Genomic DNA, 20,470 nt, shown 5'->3' on the forward strand with positions numbered 1-20,470 from the left:
ATTATCCACAAATACAAACTTTGTTTTAAAAGTCATAAGATACATATAATGCATGATCATCAATAACCCAAATGTAGGTGAATATAATTTTAACAATACAGTTTAGATATTAGAATCCGAATACTCGGGTACATCACTCATGAAAAGTTGTGCAGTTTGTTGTGCAAAGCAAAACATATCACGGAGTGAAGATTGTCCTTTAGTTATAGAACTTACAGTAGGTTGTCTATTTAGAAAATACAATCCATCACGTGCACTTTCCTCAGCTAAGATAATTGGAGCCGTACTTTGTAACTCATGTCAGAATTTTGCCCACAGGTTTTACCTTCAGTAAAACCACCATTAAGCCACCATTTTCAGGTACTCATGAATTGATTTCTTATAAAAGTTAAATTCCAAGTGGCTTTGTAGTTTTCAGTTGTAACACAAATACTGATAGCAGTGGAACTTTAATATAGGAAAAACAGCTACAGTACCAGTTCCAAGTCTAAGGCCTGGTCTACACTACGTGTTTAAACTGATTTTAGCAGCATTAAACCAATTTAACGCTGTACCCGTCCACGCAACGAGGCCCTTTATGTCGATATAAAGGGCTCTTTAAACCGATTTCTGTACTCCTCCCCAACGAGAGGAGTAGCGCTAAAATTGGTATTACCATATCGGGTTAGGGTTAGTGTGGCCGCAAATCGACAGTATTGGCCTCCGGGCGGTATCCCACAGTGCACCATTGTGACCGCTCTGGACAGCAATCCGAACTTGGATCCAGTGGCCAGGTAGACAGGAAAAGCCCCGCAAACTTTTGAATTGCATTTCCTGTTTTCCCAGCATGGAGCTCTGATCAGCCCGGGTGGCAATGCAGTCCCAAATCCAAAAAGAGCTCCAGCATGGACCGTACGGGAGATACTGGATCTGATCGCTGTATGGGAAGACAAATCTGTTCTATCAGAGCTCCGTTACAGAAGACGAAACGCCAAAGCATTTGAAAAAAATCTCCAGGCCATGATACAGAGTCCACAGCACAGTGCTGTGTGGCAAGCGTAATGGAAAGCCAAAGAATCAAATGGATGCTCACGGCGGGAGGGAGGGAGGGAGGGCGGACTGAGGACTCCAGATACCACAGTCCCTGCAGTCTTCTAAAAGTATTTGCCTTCTTGGCTGAGCTCCCAATGCCTGTAGGGTCAAACACGTCCGGGGTGGCTCAGGGTATAGCTCATCAATGTACTCCCTTCCCTCCACCCCCCGTGAAAGAAAAGGGAAAAAATCGTTTCTTGACTTTTTTTCAACGTCACCCTATGTCTACTGCATGCTGCTGGTAGACACGATGCTGCGGCAGTGAAGAGCAGTATCCGCTCCCCCTCCCCTCCCCAGTGGCAGATGGTACAATATGACTGCTATCCATCATCATCATCAGCCCGTGAGTGCTCCTGGCTGGCCTCAGGTGAGGCTGGCCGGGGACGCCTGGGTAAAAATAGGAATGATTTCTGGTCATTCCCAGTAGATGGTACAGAATGGCTGGTAACTGTCCTCATCATAGCAACTGGGGGCTGAGCTCCGTCAGCTCCCTCCCCTTCATGTGTAAAGAAAAGATTCTGTACTGCCTGGGCTATCATAGCAGCGGGATGCTGGGCTCCTCTCCACACCGTTTAATGTCCTGCCTGGACTATCATAGCAGCTGGAGGCTGCCTCCCCCTCATTTTATGTCAGTAACAAGTCAGTGTTTCTTATTCCTGCATTCCTTATTACTTCAACACACAAATGGGGGGGACACTGCCACGGTAACCCAGGAAGATTTGGGGAGGAGGGAAGCAATGGGTGGGGTTGTTGCAGGGACACCCCCTAGAATGGCGTGCAGCTCATCATTTCTGTGGGATCTGACACGGAGCGGCTGTGCTCTCTGGTTCTCTGATACACTGGTTCTCTAGTACACTTGCCCCATATTCTAGGCAGGACTGACTCTATTTTTAGATACCATAAAGGAGGGATTGACTAGGGGAGTCATTCCCATTTTTGTCTTTGCGCCCCCGGCTGACCTGAGCCAGAGGCACCCATGACAGTAGCAGACTGTACAGAACGACAGATAACGGTCATTTCATTGCCAATTTACAATGGTGCAGCAGACGGTACAGAATAACTGATAACCGTCTCTGCTGTCATGCAAAGGCAAATGAATGCTGCTGTGTAGCGCTGCAGTATCGCCTCTGTCAGCGGCATCCAGTACACATACAGTGACAGTAAAAAAAAAAAAAGCTGAACGGGCTCCATGGTTGCCGTGCTATGGCATCTGCCAGGGCAATCCAGGGAAAAAGGGCGCAAAATGATTGTCTGCTGTTGCTTTCCCGAAGGAAGGAATGACTGACGACATTTATCCAGAATCACCTGTGACAATGATTTTTTGCCCCATCAGGCACTGGGATCTCAACCCAGAATTCCAAGGGGTGGGGGAGACTGCGGGAACTATGGGATAGTTACAGAATAGCTACCCACAGTGCAATGCTCCGGAAATCGACGCTAGCCTTGGACAATGGACGCACACCACCGAATTAATATGCTTAGTGTGGCCGCATGCACTTGACTTTATACAATCTGTTTTACAAAACCAGTTTATGTAAAATCGGAATAATCCCATAGTGTAGACATATCCTAAAGAGAATTAGCACTGTAAGTTCATGTATATGGAGGAAGTATAGTCCAGTGGTTAGGGTGCTAGCCTTGGATTTGGGAGACCTGGATTCAATTCCTTACTCTACCTGTGTGACCTTGAATAAGTCCCTTGGAGTCTCAGTTCGCCATCTGTAAAATGTGGATAATACTTCCCTACCTCACAGAGATGTTAGGAAGATAAATAGGCTACAAGATTGTGAGGTGCTCAGCTACTGTGGTAATGGGGCCCATCATATATAACCTTAAATATACTTTTATGAAACCATGATGAAAATATCAAATCATAAAACTCAAGGTAAAATTATGAAGTTGTGAACACATTTTCCATTAATCAAACTTACTTTTGCTAAACCAATATCTTTTTTTTTTTCCTTTTCCTTTAACGCTTTGTAGGTGCTTCATGATCTTTTGCCTATTTTAGCTTTCCTTCTTGATTATCTGGATTGACAGGAAAGACCCTTTAATGCAGCTGTATTATCAATTTTACATACACATTTAATAAAAATATTTTTTGTTGGTCCCTGATAGTTACGTTGTCTGGAGTGCCTTGGTGGTGCCTGTTTCCCATTGCATGGTTGTTCTGCCCTGGTGGACTAATAGCTTGAAAAGCCATTACATTTCCATCAGTCTAGTCTTCAGTCTTAACATGTAAATACCCTAAAACATTTTTTAAAAGGAAAAAACCATGCAATCTATGATTAACAGCTGTGGCATACTTTTAACTGCATAAGTGAAGATCATCAGTTTGGGGATAACATGTCCTATTAATTGTCCCTAAGGTTTTACAATCATTTCTCAACTTCCTTTGAAATCTAGTCAAAAAATTTAAATTAGGTTTTTGTGATCAATGGGATTTTATACTAATCTTGTAGGAATCTAAGAAAGGTAGCATGGTCTGCTGGAGAGGCACCACGTCGGGAGTCAGGAAACCTTGGTTCTAGGCTCAACCTTACCATAGTGCCTTTATGGCAAGTCAGACTTCCAGTTCCTTATCTATCAAATGGATATAATATTTATAGGAAATGCTCTGAAATCTATAGATGAAAAGCACTATAAAAGTGCTAAGTATTACTTTAAAAAAACTCTGCAGCATTATTGTAGTCACGTTGGTCCCAGGCTATGAGAGAGATTAGGGATAGTAGCTTTTATTGGCCCAACTTCTGTTGGTGCAAGAGACAAGCTTTCAAGCTCCACAGGGCACTGGACTTGAAGAAGAGCTCTGTGGACCCCAAAAGCTTGTCTCCTTCCACAGAAGTTGGTCCAATAAAAGATGTTAGAACTCATCCATTTTTTTTAAATGCTGAAAGGGGGAGTGAGAAATAAAGCTGAAATTGATTAGATGTACTTTAATCCTAAAGCCGCACTTCCCATCTATCCACCCTAAGTTTTTTTGCCTCTAGCAGATCTGGCTTTGGTGGCATTGGCTGTTATCTGCTTCCCTGCTTTCCCCAATCTTCTCCTATACAGGATGACAAGAACTGACTCAGAAAAGCACATTTAAAGCAAAGCGAGACTGTTATCTTTCTTACGCTCTTTTCTAAAACACACACAATCCAACTGTCATCAACAATATACAGATTTTTTTTCCTGAGTAGGAAACAGCCATTCAGAAGTATTCCAGCTGCAATCTCAGTTAGCAAAAAAATAATTTTAACGAAACAGTTTAGATAATTGTTAAAAATGTAATACTCATGCCCATGTTTAAATCTATAGCTGATCAGTTTGAATTAACTGTCTCAGCTGCCTAAACTTGGACTATGTATTACTATCCAGCATAAGAGGCAAAGAGGCTCAGGCAACGTAGCTACCTCCTTTTTAAATGCAGCTGTTGTTTAAATGGCTTGGCAGCTACCACAGGGAATGTCTAATTTGCCTCTCCTCTGTCTGACCTAGTTAATAGTGCACTAGACTGGGACTCAGAAGACCAGTGTTCTGTTTCTGACTCTTATACTGGCCTATTGTGTGACTCAGCCAAGTCACTTAATCTCTCTATGCCTCAGTTTCCCCATCTGCAAAATGGGGATGACACTGACTTCCTTTGTAAAAGGCTCTGAGGTCTTTTGATGAAAAGCATTATGTAAGATCCAGAAACGAGAAAGATTGGCCACTGTCGGAGGCATCTTTGGGCTGATTTAAATGCAGTTTTGACACCAGTTTAGCTAAATCTGTTTAAAAAACAATTAAGTTAAATTGGTGCAAACCTCTGGTGCAAATCCACTTATATTAATTCATAGCTGCTTAGATACTGACACAAGCTAAACCAGTGGTAATGACAATTGAACTCTTTGAAATGAATTCTGGACAGCTTGTACCTGCGCTGTGCAGTTTTGGGCTATCTGCAGCTATCTCTACATTGACTTGGTTCGTATTATTCATTAACTGTCCACAATCTGTACGTCAGCAATAACACAACATGCCAGATATCACAAAGTGGCAACAATTTACACGTTCACTAACTACACATTATAACTATGTACAAAAAGTGCAACATACGGACTGAATGCCAATTCATCACAGATTTAATTGTTCCCTGAACTTTTGTCCACTGGAGTAGAGGGCACTGATGCAAGGGGAAAGGGTTGGTTGCCGGAGAAGGGGTGAGAGTACAGTCTTTGCCAGTAACCTGTATTATCCATGTGGTAAGTGGGATAGAACTATTGTGGTGGTGTCCTTGGTGTTTCCTTGTCAACAGTTCATTCAACCTGCTAGTCTGTTGTACAGTACTGCAGCATGTCTGTCAATAGCTCTCTCCTCCAGTAGCTGTACGTGCCCCTCATTTCCATCCCTTCCATTTTGCTCAGAGTTCTGCAGAGTATCATAAATGTCCCCTTTTGTGCCATTTCTTTTGGTGCTGATAGTGACGAGGCTAGGGCTGTCAAGCGATTAAAACAATCAGGATTAATCGCACTGTTAACAATAGATACCATTTATTTAAATAGTTTGGGATATTTTTTACATTTCAAATATATTGATTTCAATTGCAGCACAAAAAGTGTATAGTGCTCACTTTAAATTTATTTTTATTACAAATATTTGCACCGTAAAAAACTAAAGTAATAGTATTTTTCAATTCACCTCATACAAGTATTGTAGTGCAATCTCTTTATCATGAAAGTTTCACTTATAAATGTAGAATAATGTACAAAAAATAACTGCATTCAAAAATAAAACAATGTAAAACTTTAAGGCCTACAAGTCCACTCAGTCCTACTTCTTCAGGCAACCGCTCAGACAAACAAGTTTGTTTACATTTGCAGGAGATAATGCTGCTCCTTTCTTATTTACAATATCACATGAAAGTGAGAACAAGCATTTGCATGGCACTGTTGCAGCTGGCGTCGCAAGATATTTACGTGCCAGATGCACTAAAGGTTCATATGTCCCTTCATGCTTCAACCACCATTCCAGAAGACATGCGTCCATGCTGATAACAGGTTCTAGCTGATAACCATCCAAAGCACTGCAGACTGATGCATGTTCATTTTCATCATCTGAGTCAAATGCCACCAGCAGAAGGTTGATGTTCTTTTTTGTTGGTTCAGGTTCTGTAGTTTCTGCATCAGAAGTCTTAAAAGAGCAACACTCCGAAAGCATGCTCTACACCTTGTCCCTCTCAGATTTTGGAAGGCATTTCAGATTCTTAAACCTTGGTTGAGTGATGTAGCTATCTTTAGAAATCTCAGATTGGTACCTTCTTTGCATTTTGTCAAATCTTCAGTGAAAATGTTCATAAAATGAACAACATGTGCTGGGTCATCATCTGAAACTGATATAACATGAACTATATGGGAGAATGCGGGTGAAACAGAGTAGGAGACATACAAATCTCCCTTGAGTTCAGCCACAACAATTTAATTAAAGCATTATTTTTAATGAGTGTCACCAGCCTGGAAGCATGTCCTGTGGCCGAAGCATGAAGGGGTAGACCTTGCAACGCCAGCTACAACAGTGCCATGCGAACCCCTGTTCTCACTTTCAGGTGGTATTGTAAATAAGAAGTGGGCAGCATTATCTCCCGCAAATGTAAACAACTCTGTTTGTCTTAGCAACTGGTTGCACAAGAAGTAGGCTGGAGTGGACTTGTCGGTTCTAAAGTTTTACATTGTTTTGTTTTTAAGTGCAGTTACTGCGACAAAAAAAAACTACACTTGTAAATTGCACTGTCACCATAAAATGATTGCTCTACACTCTTTGTATGAGGTGAACTAAAAAATATTTGTAATAAAAAATAACAAGGTAAAGGGAGCACTGTCTACTTTGTATCCTGGGTTGTGAAATCAAAATATTTGCAAATGTAAAAAGCATCCAAAATTATTTAATTTCAGTTGATATTCTACTGTTTAACAGTGACATTAGAATGGCAATGAAGCCTTCGTCTCTCTGCCCCTTCCCCCCTAAATGTGGGGGGGCTGTGAATGCTGGAGGATCTTCCTACCCCTGCCCCCGGGGAAATGTGCGGGAGCTGAGGGACTCCCCCTCTCAGTGCCCCCAGGAAGACAAGGGAGCGACACCCCCAGGGAGATTTGGTACAGTCACCACGGGGGCGCTTCCCCCTACGCCACCCGCTCGATTAGAACCGGCCACCAGTTAGCCCTGTACGCTACAGAGAGAGAGAGAGGGAGAAGCAGCTCCCTGATTGGTCGCTGTCTGTATTCAAACAACAACTGCCAGCAGGCTCCGGATGCAGTTGAGCGCTCTGGGATTGGCCTGACCCGGGGTTTGAGTCGGCCAACCAATTGGGCGGGCACGGCGTGTGGGTGGAGCCAGCAGCTTCCCCCGCCCCCACTGGACGCCGCGTCTATAAGGGCGGCGGCCAGGGTGCCTGGCTGGCCGCGGCAGCGCAGTTTGGCGGCTGCAGCGCAGCGAGCGGGAGGGCGTGGCCAGAGGCCGAGAAGCAGCAGCAGCGCACAGATTCGCACAAAATGGCGGAGGGAGACAACAGGAGCGCGAACCAGCTGGTGAGCGGGTCTGTCGGAGAAGCCGGAAGGGGACGTGAGCGTCTCCGGCCCTTTGCGCCATTCTGCTGCGCCCCGGGCGCGGTCTGTTCGGGGGCGGAGGGACAGTGGGGCTGCGGCTCCTCTGCCCCCCCCCCCCCCCCACGCGTCTTCAACCCTCGCTCTCCCGCCGGGCTTGGCGACCAACGAAAATGTGTCGCCTCCGGCATCCCGTAGGGAAGGGAGCCAGGCCGGGAGAGGCTGCTGGGACCGGCTCCCCCTTGCGCAGCAGCGGCTGTGTGTGCGGGGGGGACGGAGCGCTCGCTGCGGGAGGCCGAGCCTAGCCCCTGGCCGCTCTCCGGGCAGATGGCGTGGAGCCGCCTGCCCGGGGTGTGGAGCCGCAGGGTGGCCTGTCAGCCTCCGTGTGCTTCGCCTGAGCCCGCCCAAGCGCCGGTGGCCAAAGGTCTCCGCTAGTTCAGCCTCCCCTCCCCCAACCTGTGGTGGCCTCGGGCAGTGCGCGCAGAAGGGCTGCAGCCGCTGGCCGCGCAGGGCATCCTTGTGCTGCTAGCACCTGCCCCGCTAATGAAGGGGACAGGGATCAGCTCGGCGCTTCCAAGCAAAGCCCCCACGAGGCCTTGGTCACTTTTAATTGGCCCAGCCTTGTATGCAATTTAAAAATCCGATGGTCTTTTACCTAATATATACAGGCTTTCTTTCTTAGGTTCTCTCACAGATTACAAGCGATCAGCCTTTCTTCAGGGGATGTTCATATTCAGCCTCTTTTGGGTGTCACTTGGTGTTTGACAGATGTAAGAAGACCACAGATGTTGCAGGGTGGTTAGTAGGACAGTTTAATGTAAGGGATGGATATAGCTACAAAGCTGATGGTGGAAGAAGTGAAGACTTGATGGGTGGTGGTAGCAGAACAGGGGAAGAATTAATTCATCTTCCATTCACTGTAAAGTTTTAAAAAAACAGAACTGAGTAGTTGTTTTGGGTACTCCCTTGGACATGTGTTTTATAACTATAGTTTAAGATTCTTCAACTTGTTTTATTCTAAAAATTCCAAATAGACAAAATGTGGGAAGTTACTCCTTGAAAATATAGGAAGGTGGAAATAGTGAAACTGACTAGATGTAGGTGCTACCAAATGCACAAACTAAAACAACCTGGAAAAATCATTCTAATTCACTTTTAAGAGGAGAACTGAAACAACAAACTTATCAATATACATTCTCACTGCAGTGGTGTTCTCTGGTCTTGAAGTCTGATGGATTAACCATGACTTTGTATGAGTGGTTAACCCCTTTGTTATTTATATTAGAGCAAAAGGTTCCCAAACTCTGTGGTAAGAGACCTTATTGAAAGTGATACCCAAAAGATCTTTTAAAAAAAGTGTTTCATGTACAGTCATTCCCTGCACTGCAGCATTTCAGAAAACGCTTGGGAAGCAAAATGCACTTGCCTGCTTTGAGCCATAATGGTGAATAAGACTTTTTTTATTTATTTTTTGCTAAGCCTAGCTTTCTGCTTGCACCAAGCTGCACAACTTGAGCTGCTGAAGTGAATTTGCAAAGTTCTATATCACCCTTCAGAGCTCATCTTTAAAAAGAGAGACACATACGTGGCTGGTTCAATTCATGCAGCTGTAGGGATTGGTGAGATAAAAGGGCCTGTCACAAACAAAGCCACTGCAGAGTGTGAACTCCCTCTTCACTCCCTACCCTGCAGAGGCTGCAGACTGGGCCCTGCAGTACTGGGAGACCTGGGGCACATGGGGATTTTCCTCCTGTCTCCCTAGGGAAGTGTGCACATCCACATGTGGGGGGTAGTGTCAGTTGGGTCTAGAACGGGGTGGGCAAACTACAGCACAGGGGCTGCATCCAGCCCTTCAGATGTTTTAATCTGGCCCTCGAACTCCCACCGGGGAGCGGGGGCTGGGGTTTATCCTGCTCTGATGCTCTAGCTGGGGGTTGAGGTTTTGCCTGCTCTGTGCGTGCCGTGGCTCTGCACAGCTCCTGGAAGCAGTGGCATGTCCCCCCTCTGGCTCATATGCATGGAGGGGCAGGGACAGTGGGCGGAGACCCCTGGCTGCAAGTGCCACCCTCACAGCTCCCATTGGCTGGGAACCATGGCCAATGTGCGCTGTAGGTGCAGCACCTGTGGATGGGGGCAGCGTGCAGGGGGTGGTCATGCCACTGCTGGGAGCTGCTTGAGGTAAGCGCTGCCTGCAGTCTGAACCCTGATACCCCCCCCACCCCAGCCTTGATCCCTCTCCCACCCTCTGAACCCCTTGATCCCAGCCCAAAGAACCCTCCTGCATCCCCCAGCCTCACCCTGGAGCACTCATGCTCCCCCCCATGGCCTCCCACACCCTGAACTCATTTCTGGCCCCACTCTAGAGCCTGCTCCCCCAGCCAGAGCCTTCATCCCCTTCTGCACCCCAACCCCCAATTTTGTGAGCATTCATGGCCTGCCATGCTATTTCCATGTTCCACACCCAGATGTGGCCCTCAGGAAAAGTGCCTAGCCCTGGTCTAGACTCTCTGGATAAAAGCCTGTCTCTGAGACTAAGGCCTTGGCTACACTGGCACTTTACAGTGCTGCAACTTTCTCGCTCAGGAGAGTGAACCCCCCCCGAGCGCTGCAAGATACAGCGCTGTAAAGCACCGGTGTTAACAGTGCCACATGCTAATCCCCATGAGGAGGTGGAGTACGTGCAGCGCTGCGATAGCTCTCTCCCAGCACTGGTGCTGCGACCACACTCACACTTCAAAGTGTTGCCTCGGGAGCACTCCCAGGGCAGTGCTTTGAAGTGAGTGTAGCCAAGCCCTAAGGAGAGTCACCTGGCTCTTCAGCAGCAGAACTGGCTAACTGCAATCCCTGCTTGGGAGGAGGCTGGAGTTGCTGAGGAGTAAGAGAGCTTCTACTCCAGGTGATATCTGATGCCCAGGTAAAGCCAAGACTCCCCCTTTCCCCTTCCTTCTGAGCCACCTGCCCTTATACACAAGCACAGCCATTTTCTCATTAACAGCACTTTTAAAAATGTGTGCAAAAGCTAATAAAAAAATCAAAACATTTTGTGTGTTTCAGTTTTGTGTGGTTTTTGGTTTTGTTTTTTTTAAAGAAGCAAAGTGAATTTTGGCATTCACTCAGCAATAACCCAAATAAGAATTAGCAGGAACATCAAATGTAAATTAAACAAGTTAGTCAAGTTACTGACTGAAGCTTAGCAGCATATCAAAATATATCAGGACATCATTTGATATACTTATTTGTTGTAATTTAAGTAACATAAAAGACCTAGTGGTGGTTTCATTGTGTTTTTTGTTGTATGTTATAATTGCTGTTGGGTGAGAACTTTTTAGATTAAATTTTTTGTTGGAAATTGAAAGCTGAAATGTATCGTTCAGATGAAACTTTTATCAGGAAGGTTTCTCAGGTACAGAACAGAATTTCTGGTCAAAACCAGAAACCCACCTTAGAATAGCCAGTAGCCCAGTGGTTAGGCACTCTCCTGGGTTGTAGGAAACCCATATTCAGCAAGTACCTGGTTTGCATAATTCAGACCAGAGACTTGAATCTGGGTCTGCTATATTCTGGTGAGTGCCCTAATCACTGTTCTGTTAGCTATTTCAGAAGTATTTATTGAGGGAGGAGAAAGGTCTTGCTTTTGTTTCATATTGGAACAAAAACAAAGGTTGACATTGGAGAATTTTTTCTTCGAATTTTTATTTTCTAGCCAGACAGTTATTATCTAATATTTTAGGCCTGCTAGGCATTTACTTCAGTCTGGATATACTTAAATTAAGCTTATGAAGGGCTAAATTAAATGTGCATACGAAAGAGAAATTTGCATGTGGTACTTCAAATATCCTATTTTCAAGAAGGTGCTATGGGAACCAATAAAAGTTGGGAAACACTAGACTGGGGGATTTCTTCTATGTCTAAAAATAGCAGATTACCAATCTTTTAATATAGCAGTATGTCTTGGGATCCTGTTCAGGTTGGGAGTCTCAAAACAGTGTAGGGGATTTAGAGAGACATTCTCCGCAAATTGATTGGAAAATTTCAGTCTCGCTGTTTTGATTGAAACTGACTATATCGCTTTATTCTGTACTCTTGGATCTGATGTGAATTGTTGATTTTCTGACTGAAAAAAGGAACTTACCATATCTGGTATCTTAATAAAAAATAATTTAGTTGAAAGTGGCTTCACAGCCAGGGGTCCTTATTTAATATAATTTGTGTATCTATAAAGCACTTTAGATGCAAGAATTATTTGATTTTCTTAATGAATGATGTGGGGTTTTTTGTTTTTTTTTTTAAATACAGGCTGCAGAGACTGCAAGTTTGGAAGAACATTTACAAGGATGGGGAGAAGTAATTCTGGTAGCTGACAAAATCCTTCGTTGGGAGAGAGCTTGGTTTCCACTTATATTGATGGGTGGTGTTTCCTTTGCTTTTCTGTGAGTGCAGTACCCTGTGACCACTTACATCTTCTGATAGCAAAAATGCAGTGAAACTTAGCAAGTCTTTACTTCTCTAAAGAGGCATGTGTGCAGGATTCTTACTCCAAGATCTGCTTATGCAAGTAAAGCAGAACTCCCCAGCTCTAAAGAGTTCTCTTTCTGAGAACAGTGGTAACAGGAAGGAGCACAAGCCACGTTCGACCCACACATAGGCCAGTTGAAGAAAATTATTGATGCCTGCAACCCAGTGGAGCTGGGGATGAGGGGTTTGGGGTGTAGGAGGGGATCAGGGCTGGGGCAGAGGGTTGGGGTGTGGGCTGTGGACTGGGGCTGGGAATGAGGGGTTCAGTGTGGGAGTGGGCTCTGGGTGGGGGGCAGATGCTTAGTGTGTGGGATGGTCAGGGCTTGGGGCTGGAGATGAGCGGTGCAGGAGGGGTTTGGTTGGGTGGCTCAGGGCTAGGGCAGGAGGTTGGGGTGCAAGAGGGGCTCAGGGATGAGGGGCTTGGGTGCAAGAAGGGGTTCCGGATGGGGGGGCTTGCCTCTGGTGGCTCCCAATCAGTGGCGCAGTTGGGGTGCAGGGGCAGGCTTCTTGCCTGTCCTGGCACTGCAGACGGCACTGCACCCTGGAAACAGCCAGCAGCAGGTCCGGCTCCTATGCGGAGACGCGCACATGGCTGCAGGCACACACGCATCCAGCTCCCATTGGCCAGGAGCCAGTGCTTGGGGCAAGAGCAGCGCGCGCGGAGCCCCCTGCCTAGAAGCCAGACCTGCTGCTGGTCACTTCTGGGGCGCAGCACAGTGTCAGACCAGGTAGGCACTAGCCTGCCTTAGCTGGGAAGCACCAGCAGTGGAACTTCTAATATCCCGGTGGACAGCATTGATCAGAGCTCCTAGGGTCCCTCATTGCTGAGCAAGGCAACCCAGTGCCTTACATGCCATGACCCAAACTTTGAAAAACACAGCCTTACAGGAACCTTACTGCTGTGCTCCAGGTCTTTCTGTCAGCAGTTAAGTGCTGTTGTCAGAGCACTTTAGATCTTTGTACTTAAGTTCAGTCCACTTCAGACTACTTGTTTTCTTAAAATGTCACTTTGTCTCAGACTCTCAGAAGAGGGGCAGAATAGTGTACCTCACTGATGAACAGATTCAGCTGTGCCTTGGGTTAGGCTTGTAGTGCCACAGATGTCAGATATACTTACAAATATTACAACACTTGAGTGCTCAAGATGACGTATCTCATAGACTTGTATCCTCTGAGTGCTTCCATAACTGACATGAAGCTGGCCCAGGGAGCATCCTCTTGGAATGGTGAGGAGAGGGCAGAGTCTAGAGTTTAGTAAACCTACTCATGACCTCCAAATAGTGTTGAGGACCCGTGTATCTGAGATGATCAGGGCCAGTTGCGGATAAAAGATTCTAGGGGTGGCCTAAACACAGTTCTTGATTTTCCCCATACAGTAAAACAAGCTATACTGATAGAAATATCTTTATACAGATACAGCTGCATCTACACTAGAAAGTTCTACCACTTCATCTAGAAATGTAGGGCAGGAAGGGATCTTAAGGCATCTAGTCCAGCCCGCAATGCTGATATAGGACCTAGACTATCCCTGACAGGTTTGTCTAACCTGTTCTTTAAAACTTTCAAAGACTGAGTTTTCATAACTTCCATTGGTAACCTATTCCAGTACTTAATTGTCCTAAAGTTTTTTTTAATATCCAACCTAAATCTTCCCTGCTCTAGATTAAGAAGATTACTACTTGTGCTACCTTCAGTGAGCGTGGAAAACAATGTGCAAATAGTGATTCTTTGGTGCTTGGAAAATAACTCACTTTTTGTAGGGATAAAGTACTATCAGTTTCTTGATTCTTGAGCTAGCACTCCCCATGCCTTGTTTTTTCATAAAAGCTCCTTGGTGTGTCAACACTTAATGTGAGTTGGGGAAGTATCCCCAACCTGCTGTCCTTGGGATGGTGTTTTGCATGCCTGTGCTAGGGAACTGCAAATCAAGAGTGACAAGTCTTAAGATGACATCTTCATAGAATAAGAAGTACAAGTGAAGTAACTGTCCCTTCCTGAAATAGTGTAAACATTCTGTATTGCTAAACAATCTGCATAGCACGTTGCCTTGCTGCAGGTTTTAGTGTTAACTAGTTTGGTATCCATGATTGCCACAAAAGTTGCTTGTCATCTTAAATACAACAATCACTTGTTTACTACCTGCAAACTAAAGAAATGGTATACTTATGCCATTATTATTGCATTTCCCTTGTTCTAGAGTAGACAATAGAAGTCAGTTTTGCTTGTTGCATTCATTCTTTTCACTTGTATTCAATACAGTGATCTTTCAATGGAAGGTACTGCAGGGGAATAGTTCTGTACTGGGTTTTTTTTTAAATCACTGGAGCTGAGAGCAACTTTGAACCACTTGTTAAATTTGTTTAAATCTAAATTTGTGTTGCACTCAGACAACATCCTTTTTAAATGCAGCAATTTAAAGATTTAGACTGAATTTTCAGAAATCCACAAAAAAGCAATTTTTATATTGCCTTTTCTTTACAGGATGATCTACTACCTGGACCCTTCTGTTCTTTCAGGTGTCTCTTGTTTTGTCATGTTCCTGTGTCTGGCTGACTATCTTGTTCCTGCTCTTGCTCCTAGAATTTTTGGCTCTAATAAATGGTACGTAAAATCAAAACTAGAGAAATAAACCCCTTATAGCTTTCCAATTTATGAAAATGAACATTGTCAAAATGGGCAGTTGAGTGGCTAATATCAGGTCAGTTGTGTATACCGTAGCATGTAAGGGTCAGGCACTCATCACCTACTAACCCAAAGATAATGAGTCCACTCTTAAGAAGTCAAACTTCATTTTATTTTAGAAGATGAGGAAGGTGGGGTACTGCACGTCTTCCCAGCTCTGCCTCATTCCAGCTAAAGATGTCTTTAGTGAAGGGCAATATTGCCTCAATCTGCTTTAAGATGTTGCCCCACTACTAACTTCACTCTTTTAAAGCTAACAGTTCAAGTCTTAACAATTCAAACTTGCACAGGGAGTGATTTGTGTTAAATATGGCCTAACTAAAAATCTGGAAAGGGAAGTATACAGCACATGGATGAAGACTGTAGGTACTGAAATGGAGTAGTACTGAACATAAATAAGGATGAAGAAAGTAATACACAGGGACCTAGAGTAGAAATTTGGGTGGGAGATAACACTTCAACTTGGGGGAAGGAAAGTGAACTTTACAGAAAGAAGTAACGATAACCTGACCTACTGGAAGGAAAACCTAGAGAATTGCATGTTGGTTTTTAAAAAAACAGAATCTAAGTGGGATAATCGGCTAATGCCAGGGTAAGACCTTGGGAGGGGGGCAGAATTCTATGCAGGAGTATCAGCTAGTGTAGCCAGACTTGGTAGCAGATAAAACTTCAGCAGAGGTGCGCATCTATCTTTTGTGCATGCTCTAATGTAGCATTATGCAAGCCTTTTGAATTGCCCCTGAAAGATTACTACACAATTTCTGAGAGATTCAGTATACAGTGAATTCAAAAACAAGTTCAAAGTATACAGTCAATTGATAAATATAGGGTGCTCAATAAAACGGCAGTAATTTAAGGAAATGTAAAAGTAAACAAAAGCAAGATCATGCTTCAGTGTAGATAATACTGATGCTGAAGAGGTAAGATCTCTGCATGTTCTTTGTGTTTAGTGAAAGAGGAATGAACTTTAAACTGACCTTTGGATGATACCTTAGGGTCAAAATATTTCAGATTGTAGTCAATTTAGTTCAAAAAATTTCTTTTTAAACAGGACCACAGAACAACAGCAAAGATTTCATGAAATTTGCAGCAACCTGGTAAAAACTCGTCGCAGAATTATTGGCTGGTGGAAACGTCTCTTCACGTTGAAGGAAGAAAAGCCTAAAATGGTACATTGCACACTTGGCCCTGAAGAGTTTTTACATACCGGGGTTTGGGGCTGAAAAAAATTACTTAAACTGTGATTCTGCTTTATTTATATTTGAAACAAGAGTTTTGTCCCTTTATGAAATGGCATCTTGTATTTAGATATGGCAACTCTGGTTGAGTTTGCAATGCAGGAAATGCATCTTATTTTTGTGAATCTACCAAATGAGGGTTCAAAACACTTCTCAGTGTAAACTCAAACTCTGACCAGCCTTAACCTTAAAGTAGAGTATAACAACTCTGAGGAGCTCAACTTCTGAGACCATCTTAAATAGATGTCTTTCAGTAAGTGTTTGCCATCTTAAAACCAGGCTCCTTTTAAGGCCTAAAAATAGCTTCAGATGCTGCACTTGCTAGTTTTCTTACCAGTTGTAATGGTGGTGCAATTACACACAAATATTTCTCTAACACATCAGTGTGAAAGACCCTTGCAAACAAAAGGAACCGTTAATATACTGGGAAACTGAAAATATGAGAACATTTGTCTGATCTCAAGTCAGGCATTTTAAATGATGCTTGTAACTATAGTGTTTGTGGTTGGGTGAGCGAGGGGTATTTCCAAATAAAGTGGTTGGAAGTTAGTTTCCCTTTTTAAATTTGGGAATTTAAAATTTTGTAAAATCCCGGACAGGACTTCAGTAACTTATGTTTTCTCTCTGATTCTTAGTACTTCATGACCATGCTCTGTTCTCTTGCTGGAATTGCTTGGGTAGGACAGCAAGTTCATAATCTCTTCCTCACGTACCTTATAGGTAAGTGTTTATACTTTGCAGAGTGGATGCAAGCAAGAATTTTTCCCTTTTCTGAATAGACATGATAGCCAAAAGTTCACATGCTAAACTGCTAATTTGTTTGAAACTCACTGTTTTCTGATGAACTTAATTTCCTACTTCCAGGGAAAGGAAAAGCAACACAGTAACTCCCACTTAATGTCATCCCAGTTAATGTTGCTGATCAATTAGAGAACATGCTCGTTTAAAGTTGTGCAATGCTCCCTTATAACATTGTTTGACAGCTGCCAGCTTTGTCCACTGCTTGCAGAAAGAGCAGCCTGTTGGAGCTAGGTGGTGGGGGCTTGGAACCAAGGTGGACTAGCAGCCCCCCAACAACTCCACTAAGTTCGTTGTGTGGAAGCTGCCCCGCAGGCTATCAATTGCTGGGCAGTTCAGCTGATCCTCCCCCCACTGCCATGTGCTGCTCCCTACCCTCTGCCTTAGAGCTGCTCCCAGGAGCCTCCTGCTTGCTGGGGGTGAGGGGGAAGAGGGATGCTAATGTCAGGGTATCCCCCTCCCCCTGCTTCGTACCCCATCTCTGCAGAGAGGGGGTTGGGGGGCACAACAGTGCTCAGGATGGAGGGAGCTTGCTGACAGCAACTACTGTCTTGTCTTGTAAAAGCAGCAAAGAATCCTGTGGCACCTTACAGACTAACAGACATTTTGGAGCATGAGCTTTCGTGGGTGAATACCCACTTCGTCAGATTTGACGAAGTGGGTATTCACCCACGAAAGCTCATGCTCCAAAATATCTGTTAGTCTGTAAGGTGCCACAGGATTCTTTGCTGCTTTTACAGATCCAGACTAACACGGCTACCCCTCTGATATCTGTCTTAACTTGCTGATCTACTTAAAAAGGCAGTGTACTTAGAGTAGGATCAGCATACTTAAAGGGGCAGTGCGTGTGTGTGTCTCTCTCACACACACACACACACGCACGTGTCTGTCTCTCTCTGCCATGCTGTGTCTCCTCCCTCCATTTGTGCTGCCTTGTAGAGTGTGAGGCCACATTAACAACATGTTAACCCTTGAGGGCTTTGCCAAGTGCCACTTCATCATTTAGCAGTAAGGCATTCCTTGGGAAATATTCCATCCTCTGACTCCACCACCTCAACCAAGCTTCACAGTCATCATTGCTGTGTACAGTATTAAATAGTTTGTTTAAAACTTATATGGTATGTGTAAAATTGGATTAGCTTAACATTGTTTTGCTTAAAGTAGCATTTTTCAGGAATATAACTATAATATTAAGCGAGGAGTTACTGTATAAAGAACACTTAATAGGGTTCATTGAACATGTGGGGTTTTAGTGAAAGGAACTTTTTCTAAAAAAATATATACTGTTAAGTAATTTATGTTCTGTCTGATCTCATTTTAGTGAGTTTTTTGTTGCTGTTTCCTGGATTAAACCAACATGGAATCATTTCGAAGTATGTTGGCATGGCAAAAAGGGAGATTAACAAACTTCTCAAGCAAAAGGAGAAGAAAAATGAATGAAGCATCACTTGCTAATTAAGCTACAGCATAAGATGTCCCTGGGAACAGTTTCTAGAATTCATGTATACTTAATATTATAGAAGCAGTTACTTTGCTCATTGGCTCTAATTTAAATTGGGTCCCTATTCAGCAGAAATGCCATTCTCTGAACAGTTGAGTGTCTCGTGTTTGCTCTGGTAGGCACATAGCTTTGTAGGCTGCTGATGATTATATATGGGAAATACCTATTTTATGCAATGGGGAGCCCTGCTGAACTTATTTAACATCCATACCATGCGGGAAGTCTTGGGTACAAAAGCACAAGAATTGGCACTTTTGTAATGTATAAATAGTATCCTCATAATGAAGTTAGTAGTGTTGCCCCACCATCAACAGGCTACTGATTTGTGGGTGCAGAAAGTAGTGAAGTATGTGATTTAAGAACTAGTTAATTGGTGTGGAGATTTTTACTACTGATTCTACTGGGAAGAGAGCAATTAAGTCTTCATTCCCATGCAGTTCTTTCTCTGGGCACTTGTGCAGAATTATGGCTAAAAATGAATCTATGGCCTAGCTAAAATAGTATTTATTTGTTTCTGTTGGCTCGCTTAGTCAGTTGAATAAACTATGGATTATTTCTGCCAAATAGGGTTCCTGAACACTTAAATTGTGAATTTAGTCACTAGCTGTAGTGTAACTGTCAATTTGTTGCACTGAAACTATGTTGAAAGTGAGCTAGGGTATATGTACCCTAACAGTCAATTATTTGGAAAACTGCTGTAGTCATGGAGCCATGTAACAAGTCTGTGTTTATGTATGTTGTACTGTCCATAGATGTATGAGATGTCTCTTGTAAATAATATCTTCTGCGTTATGACTTGTTTTTAAAACTGTACTTGTTTCTTCAAGTAAAAAGCTGAAAGATGTTAACCTATCAAGACATCTTAAAGGTTAAACATTGTTTTAAAATGATCTTTCTTCAATGTTTGTCTGAGCTGTAAAACAGGTAAACGATGATACCTTTTAATTTAAAATATAGATTTGAGAACCATTTTGAAGAGTTGCTCTTTTGCCCATCCCTGGTATGTGTTCACAATGTATCTGATCTTTGCCAGGATGGAGAGTGGAGATGTGAAAGTACTTCTATGCTTCCATGGAGATGTGAAAGTACTTCTATGCTTCCACCTCACAAATATATCTCAAAGAATAGTCTTTCTTACTGAACTACTGCACTTATTCTAACGATAGCAAGTGTGTGTGTGATATATTTTTTCTCAAAGAGTAAAGCTTGTTAGTATAACTGCTGTTTTTTTCAATCTGAGAAGTAGTGCTTAGGCTGCTGAGAAACCTGGAATGTCATGGGAGCAGAAGACTAATGTCTTCTCTGCAGCAAATGGAATTCCTTCCACTGTTGCTTCTCATAGCTTTCATAGTAGCAGCTGGTTATGACTGACCTAGGTCAATTTTTAGGAACCGTGAATAAATCTGTGTGGAAAGGCTGTATTTGAAAGTGACACAGCAGGCCCAATCAACAAAAAATACAAGTTTGAAGTCTAAAAGTTAGACACTGCTGCGGAAAATGAAACATTTGTTAACTCAAAGCTGACATTTAACTAACTTTAGATTCTGACTATGATGATGAGTGTCCCATATAATGAGCAATAATACTCCATGGTGTAGAATTTCCCCTAGCCTCCATGGCTGCAGAGAATCTTTAAAATGTAAACTGGTGTAGGATTAATAGTGTAAGCTTATATGTAGCCTGAAATAGTAGCTTTCAATGGTATCAACTTTGAAAAATATATGCTATTGTTAACTTGCTCACTTTTAAAGATCTCTATAGAAACAGCAGAACACAATTCCAAACAGCCTCTAATGGGCTTCCCAGATGCTAAAAATGTTTTATCAAGCTGCCAGGCCTCCAGCTTGTCCCTTATCAGTTCTCATAATGTGGATGGATACACAACTCTAGTATAAGAGGGTAGCCGTGTTAGTCTGGATCTGTAAAAGCAGCAAAGAATCCTGTGGCACCTTATAGACTAACACGAAAGCTCATGCTCCAAAACGTCTGTTAGTCTATAAGGTGCCACAGGATTCTTTGCAACTCTAGTATACTAAAGCTTACATTTAGGGTGTATATGTTTAAAAACAACCAGCTTTGTTAAATGGTGTAAGTAATACTGT

General features: G+C 43.4%; 1 protein-coding gene across 1 annotated transcript; it reads left to right on the plus strand.

The window, feature by feature from the left end:
* The first annotated feature begins 7,474 nt into the window (after positions 1 to 7,474).
* On the plus strand, positions 7,475 to 19,338 carry ARL6IP1 (ADP ribosylation factor like GTPase 6 interacting protein 1). The gene is made up of 6 exons (XM_050967775.1): positions 7,475 to 7,619; positions 11,931 to 12,064; positions 14,631 to 14,750; positions 15,883 to 16,000; positions 16,705 to 16,789; positions 18,189 to 19,338. The coding sequence occupies exons 1-6, from the start codon at positions 7,584 to 7,586 to the stop codon at positions 18,305 to 18,307; spliced, it is 612 nt and encodes a 203-aa protein (XP_050823732.1). The 5' UTR covers positions 7,475 to 7,583; the 3' UTR covers positions 18,308 to 19,338.
* Positions 19,339 to 20,470: the final 1,132 nt, after the last annotated feature.

The sequence above is a fragment of the Gopherus flavomarginatus genome, chromosome 9 (genome assembly GCF_025201925.1).
Source record: "Gopherus flavomarginatus isolate rGopFla2 chromosome 9, rGopFla2.mat.asm, whole genome shotgun sequence".
Classification (NCBI taxonomy): Eukaryota; Metazoa; Chordata; order Testudines; family Testudinidae; genus Gopherus; species Gopherus flavomarginatus.